General features: G+C 38.2%; 1 protein-coding gene and 1 pseudogene across 7 annotated transcripts in view; one reads left to right on the forward strand and one right to left on the reverse strand.

Annotated features, from left to right (window-relative positions):
* BCLAF3 (BCLAF1 and THRAP3 family member 3) overlaps positions 1–10,080 on the forward strand; it is a 90,003-nt gene that overhangs the window by 61,538 nt on the left and 18,385 nt on the right. For all 7 annotated transcript variants that reach the window (XM_074214283.1, XM_074214282.1, XM_074214280.1 and 4 more), the window contains one exon: positions 9,670–9,825. In XM_074214283.1, coding sequence (XP_074070384.1) covers positions 9,670–9,825 — 156 coding nt within the window. The remainder of the gene's footprint in view (positions 1–9,669; positions 9,826–10,080) is intronic.
* Positions 6,384–7,399, reverse strand: LOC141507019 (complement component 1 Q subcomponent-binding protein, mitochondrial pseudogene; annotated as a pseudogene).

Raw genomic sequence — 10,080 nt, forward strand, 5'->3', positions numbered from 1 at the left:
CTCCAGTCCATAAGCATTTGTCTTGTCTGCAGTTCTTTGCTACTACAAAGAAAGTACTGTCACATATTTCAGTGTCTATCTGATCTTAGTTTTTTTTTTGTTTTGTTTTGTTTTGTTTTTTTTTTTTGTTTTTTTGCAAGGCAAATGGGATTAAGTGGCTTGCCCAAGGCCGCACAGCTAGGCAATTATTAAGTGTCTGAGACAGGATTTGAACCCAAGTACTCCTGACTCCAAGGCCAGTGCTTTATCCACTACACCACCTAGCTGCCCCTTTATTTTTTTTTTTAAATTTATTTTTTATTCTCATTTTGTACAAATGTTTTTTAACATTAATAAAATATTCTTGTTTGCAAGTAAACAAAATACTCCTCCCCCCATGAATATAGACTTGCTTGGGAGAAAAAAGTAAAGGGGAGAGAAAAAAATTAAAATTAAAAAATAATAGTAACAATTGTAGGTATGGCCAGGTGGCGCAATGGACGAAGCACCAGCCCTGGAGCCATGAGCACCGGAGTCCATATCCAGCCTCATAAACCCAACAATCACCCAGCCATGTGACATGCAAGCCACCCAATCCCCACTTCCCTGCAAAAACCAAAAAGAAGGGAAAAAAAGACTCCACATAAAATAAAATAGTAATAATAGTAGGGGCGGCCGGGTGGCAGACAGAGCATTGGCCCTTGAGCCAGGAGCACCTGGGTCCAAATCCAGCCCCAGATACCCAAAGATCACCCCACTATGTGGCCCCAGGCAGGCCATCCAGCCCTATTTGCCCTGCACCCTCCCCCAAATAATAATAACAAAAAATGTGCTTCAGTCTTTGTTTCAACACCAACAACTCTGTCACGGGTGGATCACATTCTTTATGATAAGTCCATCACAAAAGTTACTTCCACATTTTTCCAATGTTGCCATTGCTGATCACAACTCCCTCCTTTCTTATTTCTCCACTATCATGTACTACATTTTCTCTCTCCTTTCACTCTTACTCCGCTGTAGGGTCACTGAGTGGCGCAGCAGGACAGATCCCTGGTCCTGGGGCCAAGAAGCCCTGAGCCCCCATACCACCCCTTAGGCCCAGCATCCACCTGGCCCTATGGTCCTGGGCAGGCCATCCAATCCCAACCCCTTGCAAGAGATAAAAAAGAAAATGTGTTATATCTGACCCCCCCCCCCCCCCTCCATGGTCCATCCTCTCCTCCTTTATTCACATCCCCACCCCTTCCCCCTGCTCCCCCCTCCTTCTTACTCCAGATGTCTATACCCCATTGAGTATATTTGCTGTTTCCTCTCCTAGCCACCTCTGATGAGAGCAAAGGTTCCCTTATTCCCCCTTGCCTCCCCCCTTCCATATCATTACAATAGCTCATTGTAATAAAAATATCTTATTATGTGAAATATCTTGGACTATTCCACCTCTCCTTTTTCTTTCTCCCTTTCCATTTCCCTTTTTTTCTATTGACTCCATTTTTACACCATATTTTATCTTCTAATTCAGCTTTCTCCTGTGCTTCAACTATAAAAGCTCCCTCTACCTGCTCTATTAACTGAGATGTTCATATGAATATTATCAGTATCATTTTTCTATACATGCAGTTCATCCTCATTAAGTCCCTCATATTTCCCCCCCTCTCCTTCAATCTCCATGCTTCACCTGAGTCCTGTATCTGAAGATCAAACCTTCCGTTCAGCTCTGGCCATTCCAAAAGGAACATTTGAAAGTCCATCTTTTTCCCTGAAAGAGGACATTCAGCCTTGCTGGGTAGTTCATTCTTGGCTGCATTCTAAGCTCTTTTGCCTTCCGGGATATTGTATTCCAAGCCCTACGCTTCCAATGTAGTTGCTGCTAAGTCCCATGTGATCCTGACTGCAGCTTCATGATCTTTGAACTGTGTCCTTCTGGCTACTTGTAATATTTTCTCTTTGACTTGGGAGTTCTGGAACTTGGCTATAATATTCCTAGGGGTTGGTTTTTTTGGGATCTCTTTCTCGGGGGGATCGGTGGATTCTCTCCATTTCTATTTTGCCCTCTGTTTCTAGAATATCAGGGCAATTTTCCTGTAGTAATTTTTTGAAAATGATGTCAAGGCTCTTTTCCTGATCATGACTTTCAGGTATTCCAATAATTTTCAAATTATCTTTCCTAAGTCTGTTTTCCATATCAGTTGTTTTTTTCAATGAGATATTTCATATTTTCTTCTAATTTTTTTTTTTTTGTTTTAAAGTATTGATTCCTGATTTCTGGTAAATTCATCAATCTCCCTGAATTCTATTCTTTGTCTGAAGGATTTATTCTCCTCAGAGTTTTCTTATCTCTTTTTCCATCTGGCCAATTTTGCTTTTTAAAGCATTCTTCTCCTCAATAACTTTTTGAACTGTTTTATCCATTTGACCTAAGCTGGTTTTTAGCATGCTATTTTCTTAAGCATTTTTTTGGATTTCCTTGACTAAGCTGCTGACTTCATTTTCATGTTTTTCCTGCATCTCTCTCCTTTCTTTTCCCAGTTTTTCTTCTAACGCCCTCATTTGATTTTCAAAGTCTTTTTTGAGCTCTGTAATAGCCTGAGCCCAATTTCTGTTTTTCTTGGTGTCTTTAGATGCAGGAGCTTGTGCTTCCTCATCTTCAGACTGAGTGTTCTGATCCTTCTTGGGCTCATTTGCAAAATATTTCTCAATGGTGCTCCTCTTATTTCTCTGCTTGCTCATTTTCCCAGCCTGGGCCTGGTTTTGGGGTGCTTCCTGAGCTTTTGGGACACTCCCACAAGCGTCTCAGTGTGTGAGGCTCTGTCCTCCCTCCTAGTCTGTGAATGACCATAAGCGCCCCCCTCTGCCACAGGGCTGAGGTGGGGGGGGACCTAGACTGGGATCAGGATCTGGATGTGGTCAGAGCCCCAGAGTCCTGTTCTAGAGGCAGAGGACAGAGCTCTCGTCAGTCTCTTCACTCCCCTCAGTCTCTTCACTCCCCTCAGCCTCTTCACTCCCCTCAGCTCAGTGGGCTCATGCCCTGGAGGCTCCTGCTTACTGCCTCCCCCTGCTTCTGTTTCTGGGTCTGGGCTGCCCAAAGACCAAGCTGCTTGCTGTGTGCCCTGAGGGCTGGGCTCTACGTGCTCGCTCTGTCAGAGGTCCCCCGCTGTTCCCCCACTTCGTGTCAGGTGCTCCCCGCGGTGCAGCTCAGGAGACTCCCCTGTGGCAGCTGCCCCCAGCGCCCTGAGGCTGCCTCCGGGAGGCTGAAGTTCTTTTGCTCTGGCAGGCCGCCCCTCCAGCCCTGGGGAGCAGAGCCTTTCTGATCTTTTCCAGGGTACCTTGAGACGGAGACCTGCCCCACTGGGTCCCTTTGTGGGTTCTGTCTCTCGAAAGTTTAGTCCTTAGCTTATGAGTTTTATCAGAGAGCGCCTAAGACTCGATCCCTTCATCTCACCATCTTGGCTCCACCCCCCTTAGTTTTTATTAATGAACTACTTGGAGTATATTTTCACTAATGGAACCTCTGGATGTTAAAGAATATGAAAATTTGTATTCATTTCTTATGATTGCAAATTGCCATCTAAAATGATGTGACTAACTTAAAGCTCCACCAACACTAGTATTTTGCCTTTCTTTTTTAATTAAAAATTTTTTTAAATTGTTCATTTTAATTTCTTCCATTTCTCCTCCCCCTTTCCTTGAGAAGGCAAGAAAAACAAAACCCATTAGAAATATGTACTGTCACAGAAAACAAATCTCCCCCCCCCCCCAAAAAAAAAAGACAGGAAGGAAGAAAAGAATATGGCTTTGATCTGCACTAAGTTTATCACCTTTCTTTCTAGAGGTGGATATAATGTTTCTTCATAAATTCTTTGCAATTATATATAGTCACTATTCCTGAGATTTTCAAAGTTGAATATTTTATATCACAACGAAACTGATTTTCAGTTAATACCCAATGATTTTTTTTTTTAATAGGGAGTCCTTCCCTATATGATTTGGCTATCAGTCTTTTTCTCGATGCAAAAGATTTTTTCCCCCACTTAACTTTTAACTTTCACTCCATAGATTTTGTTTGTTTAGAAGTTCTCCATTTTTTCTGTATTTAAGAGCAACATTTTTATCTCCTATAATCCTCTTAATCCCTCAGATTTTTAAAAAAATTCTTTTACCTATGGTCAGGAAACGAACTTCTTTTTTGCTCCTTTAATTTATTTATGATGTGACATTTTACTTGGACAGTAGATCATGGATCTCTTTATAGCTTAGTGACAGGTACTCTTTCTCTCTTTCCACCTAATTTCTGTTAGAAATCTTAGTTTTTATTGAGCCATAGGTTGTATTCCCTTGCTTCTTGTATTGTAATCATCCCATTGATTAATTTTCCTAATTTTAACCATACTGTAACCATAATTTGAGATCTGTTACTCCTTCCTGCCTAGTTTCTTTCATTATTTTCCTTGATCTTCTTGAGATTTGCTCTTCTAGAAGACTTTAAAATGTTTTCTAGTTCTGTCATGAAATTCTTTAGTACTTTGAATCACATGCCCCTAAATAAGTAAGCAAATTTAAGTTATTGCCATTTTTATTGTATTGGATCAAGTATAACCATGAACACTTAAGACCCGTGCAATTATTTAGACTTGTATGTATTTCTACCATAGTGTTTTTCAGTTGTCCTGTAATTGTTGTGTGTTTTTATACATGGACTCACATATCTTTTATATGTACTATAGTTAATTTGAATGTGCTGTGGTTATTTTGATTGGAATATCTTGCAACTGGCTTTTGTTGAGGTTTTTTTTTTAGCAATATGCTCAATAGTGTATATTTTTTTTGTTAGATTCTTATTTTGTTAACAATATTTATCATTTCAGTTAACTTCATGTGAATTCCTAGAATGGACCATCATGTCATTAAAAATATAATTTTGTTTTCTCTTTGTCTGTGCTTATTCCCTCAACAATTTCTTCTTTTATTATAAATATTCATTTCTAGAAAATAGGTAAAACAGTAGTGGTGATAATAGATATCCTTATTTTACTTTTGATGATAACTAGAAAAACCTCAACTATTTCTCCATTAAACAGTTCTTTTTCTCATATTGAGAAAGTATAATTTTGTTGTGCTTTTTAATATCTATACATAATATTTTTATATATACACAACATTGAATGTCGTATTTTTTCAAAAATACAAGACTGCATTTTAAAAATCCTTAAAATAATATGAACTATTACATTCATAACTTTATTTAACCATCAGTGTATTTGTTATAAATCTCATTTGATAAATATTTCATCTAACAAATGTTCATCTCATTTAAATTAAAAGCAGTTTTATTAGACTGTCATTAGTCAAAGCTTTGTGTGTGTAATAATTTTTTTCTTTGTTGTGATTCTTTTAATTTCTTCTATTTTGTTTTTTATGACAGTAGTTAATAAATTATTAACTATTTTTTTATACGTTAATAAAATATTAGGTGTCTGAGTTAGGATTTGAACTCAGGTCTTTCTGACTCCAGGGCCAGTACTCTATCCACTTATTGCACCACTTAGCTACCCCCTGATGTCTATTTTTCTACTGACATAAATATGCCAGTTGTCTTAAAAGAAATTTGAAAATATGTGAAGAATTCATAAATTTGACATCCTGTTGTTACTACTCTATTGATAACTAAAGCTCTGATTAAATGTTTACTGATTTAGCTATCGAATTTTGCCTTTGCTACATTCTGTGAGAGCATTCCTTTGTGAAGCCTGTGTTATGTAGTTTTAAAGAAACCTGGATTGAGATCAGAAATTATCTTGAAACCTCACTCTGCTATAGCTATGAAACTGGGAAAATCACTTAACCTCCCTAAACCTTATCTTCCTCATCTGTAAAATGAAGAATTTGGAGATCTCTGTGGTCCCTTTTATTTTAGCTATACAGTTCTTTAAGGTACTCACTTTTTTTAGCCACTATTTCTCATTTATTACAGTAGAAAATGTTACTATCACAAGACAATTATATGTAGGGTAGTTAGTAAATATTAAGGCATTTTCTAAGTTGGCTATTTTGATGTGTGGTCCAACCATTCGTTTTGCAATGATCTTATCTTAATTCTCAGAATATTCAACCTTTCTGCAGTCTTTAGGAGTACCACTCTCTCATGGTTCTCCTCTCCCCCAATGTGACTGCTTCTTCTCAGTCTCCTTTGCTGGATCCATGTTACACCTGCTAACCCTGGGTGCTCCACAAAGCTCTGTCCTGGCCCCTTTTTGCTTCTCCCTCTCTACTATTTCACTTGGTGACCACATCAGCTTCTAAAGATTCAGTTATCTTAGCCATGGGAATGATTCTGAAATCTACCTAATCAGCCCTAACTTCTGACCTTTATGTTCTTTTTTTTGTTTGTTTGTTTTTTTGGAAGGGTCCAAGCAGTTTTATTTTCATCATTCTGTGGTGGTATACAAAAACACTAGGAGAGCAAGTAAATAAAAGTGGGTTAGGAACATAATTGATATTTATGTCTGCCAGTATTTTAGCTGACTTTCCCATGATAGCTTCTAATGTTCTAGGTCCACATGGTCTTTCTGCCTCAGCCTCCCTACTGACACTTGACAAAGCCTTTCAGATCTTCCAGGAAGTTGGTGTATTCCTGGTGTTCAAGGGCTGTGCTGAGCTCAATGAGTTCATCTGCAAATGTGTTGTCCACCCCTCGGTCAGCCAGGAAGTCCATCAGGTGGTCGTACAGGGCCCAGTCCAATGAATCTGTGTTCAGTGTGTAGTTGGTATCCTTCCAGTCAGATTCACTGGTGGGTTGGAAACTCACTTCCTGGATGGAGAAAATGTCACTCTCATCCTCTTCTTCCTGTCCAACCTCATCCTCTGGATAGTGGCAGTCCAAGACAAAGGCCTTCTTGGTATTGTCCTTCACAACTTCCACCACAAAGTTTGGGGTTGTTGTAAGTTCAGGCTCTTGCTGTTCTTGGGCTTTCTGTCCCTCTGGTGGCTCATCATCAAAGGTCAGTGGGATACTGTTGTTAATATTGAATGTGACTGTGATCCTCTCCCTAGCTAATCTCCGGATTAGCTTGGCTTCTGTTCGTTGTACATCCAGTTCCCAATCTCCGGACATCTTGGGGAGAGATTTGTGTTTCTGGATTTTCCTCTCCTCTTTAATCTCATCTGTCAGAAATCAGCAAAGGCCTTGTCTTCCTCTGTGTGGAGGCCCCCGCATGTGCACGAACAGAGCCCGGGTGTGCTCCGGGGCAGCTGCAGCAGGCGCTGATGCGCGGGGCCTGGCCTGCTGGCCACTGCTCCTAGGAGGCCTCCGAAGGTGCGCATGGGTGGTGGCCAGTGTGGGCTGCAGCGACGGGAGGGCGGCGGGGTGCAGGGCCCGGGCCATGGGGCGCAGCAGCAGCGGCAGTGGCAGCAGCAGCGGGGCCATGACTGACACCGGTTCTTATTTTTAACTGCCTTGGACATCTACAACCATATGTTCTATAGACATGTTAAGTTCAAATGTGTCCATAATCAAATTCGCTATTCCCCTAAAGCCTACCCTCCTTCCAAACTTTCTTATTACTATCAAGGGTGCCATCGTCCTCTCATTCTGTTGCCAAGACATTTGGATTTACTAAAATTTCTCTCCTACTGGTACAAGCCTCACTACTTCATACCTAGACCTACTGATTGGTCTGCCTGACGCAAGTCTCTTCCCACTACAGTCCATCTTCCTCTCAGCCATCAAAGTGATTATGCTCAAGCCCAGGACCAACCATGCCAACTCCTTAATTCCAAAGGCTCCCTATCAGCTCAAAATCCTTTGTTTGGCAATCAACTCTTCATAACCAGCCCCAAATTACTGTAATGTTATTTATACCTTATACTCCACCACATACCACTTTTTTTGTTCCAAGTGTAATGACCTCCTTGTTGTTCCTCAAATAATACACTCTGTCTCCTGACTCTAGTATTTTTGATTGTAGAGCCTCTTGTTCTTCTTCTTTATCTCCGTCTCCTGGCTTTCATATAACTTCAACTAAAATCCTGTCTAATAAAGGAGACCTTTGCCATAATCCCTTAATTCTGGTGTCTTCCTTTATCTTATTTGTACATTATTGTCTGCATATGCCATCTTTCGTTTCCTAGCACTGGCACATATTAGTTGTTTAGAAATGATTATTGATTGACTTGAGTTCTTAACTCTTCAAACGTTACTCTGATTCTCTTGGAATATTGAAAACTGAGTAGAGAATGAGGCTCAGACTTGTTGTCCTTGACATGTCAACAGAATAAGGTATGTTGACTATTTCTGTTACTGCTATCTTTGGTATTTTTTAAGCAGAATGCTCTCTATTTTGAAGTTGAAAAATATTTCTTATCTGGAATCAGTGTTAAGTTTGAGGGAGGTATGCTTATCTACAGAATAGCTTGTTTTTCCTGACTTTTTATTCCTTTCAAATTATTCAGAATTTTTCTTTTTCCCTCCACCTTCCCATGAGTATGCTATGGATTAACCATTGACTGAGCCTTTTTTCTGGCCCACAACTATTTGAGTTTGTCCTATGGATATATGGATACACAATTTAATTTTATCATGGAAACTAAGAAGGACAGTTTACAGAATCACTTTTCAACAAACTTTGGAATTCACGGAATAAGTTGAACCCAAATTTTTCTTTTAAAATAACCCTGTTTGTTTTCAAAAATATGTAAAGAAATACAAAAAGGTGTTTGGTCTTTTTTATATATATTCCTTCATTCCTGTGATTATTTTGAAGGCAGTGACAAGGAATCCACATTATAAGAAGCAAGGTAACAGAATTAGTGGGTGGCATTTGATAGGCAGTATTAGAGAAGAAAATGCTACCTTGTCTCTTGTTTTGGAATTGTCTGTATTTTTGTAAGTATGTCTAGTGTTTAGGTATTAAATATTTTAGAAAGCACTTGAGAATTAAGTCCTAGTTCTGTTTTTTTTTATTAATATTTATTGTTGTGTTAACCTGTCTCCTGTCTCTGTTACCTTTTCTGAAAACTAGGGTGGCTTTACGTCAAATAAATAAGGAGGTAATATCAAGCTTGTGGTCCACACTATTCCCAAATGTAACCTGAAAAAATGGGATATAGATCCTGTCTCATTTTAATGTGTTTATATATTAACAATAAAAAGAAATATATGAACATGTATGTTTTAGAGAGCAAATGCTTAATCAGGTATAGTTATAATTAAGGGATATAAAGTGATGACTTTTGAGATGCACAACTTATAATTTTATCTAGTGAGCTAGTTTTATATTTTTGTCATTCATAATTTAGTCTTTCCTCTGAAGTATAATAGGTTATTGCTGGTAAGAACCTGGCAAGTTGTTTTTAATTAACTTTAATGAACTCAACAGTTTATCCTTGATATTTTATATCATTCTTTGACTGTATCTGAAGTACATGAATAACTTCCAGAGTTATTCTGTTATGGATTTGCCTATAATCACCACTGTTTACTGTACTGTTTACTGTAACAATAAAGCTGTGTCAAGATAATGTCTGAAAATACTATTTTAAAGATAAAGTGGAGGTATTATTGAACAAATTTAAATTAATGTGTTATATTTTAAAATATTACATATATAGTATTTGAAAATGCCTATTCTATCATTGTGTCATTAAAGTATTAGATTAGGAATCTAATATATTTTTTTTTTTTTTTTTTTTTTGCAGAGCAATTTGATAGAGGGCAGATTCCAGCCCCATTATAAATCAGGCCTAGTTCTGAAGGGTTTGTATGTTCAAGCTAAGTACCAGCGTTTACGTTTTACTGGTTCGAGAGGATTTATCACTAATAAATTCAGAGAAGAATTTCTAAGGAAAGAAAAGGTCAGTTCAGTTAAAGATATTTTAAAATTTTGGTGATTCTAGAGTTCTTAAAATGTTAGAATTTATCTTGGAGAATTTACTGAGTTTTAATTAAAATTCCTGGATATTGATGTTTTCTCATGGCAGTGTATAAATATGAGGGGATAATTAGAATAATAAAAATATTTTGGCTTAAAATATTTTTAACACCAACTCATGTTACAAAATTTCCGAATTCATAGATCTTCTGGTATCATTAAGATTGCACATTAAATT

The sequence above is a fragment of the Macrotis lagotis genome, chromosome 1 (genome assembly GCF_037893015.1).
Source record: "Macrotis lagotis isolate mMagLag1 chromosome 1, bilby.v1.9.chrom.fasta, whole genome shotgun sequence".
In the NCBI taxonomy this organism is placed as follows: Eukaryota; Metazoa; Chordata; class Mammalia; order Peramelemorphia; family Peramelidae; genus Macrotis; species Macrotis lagotis.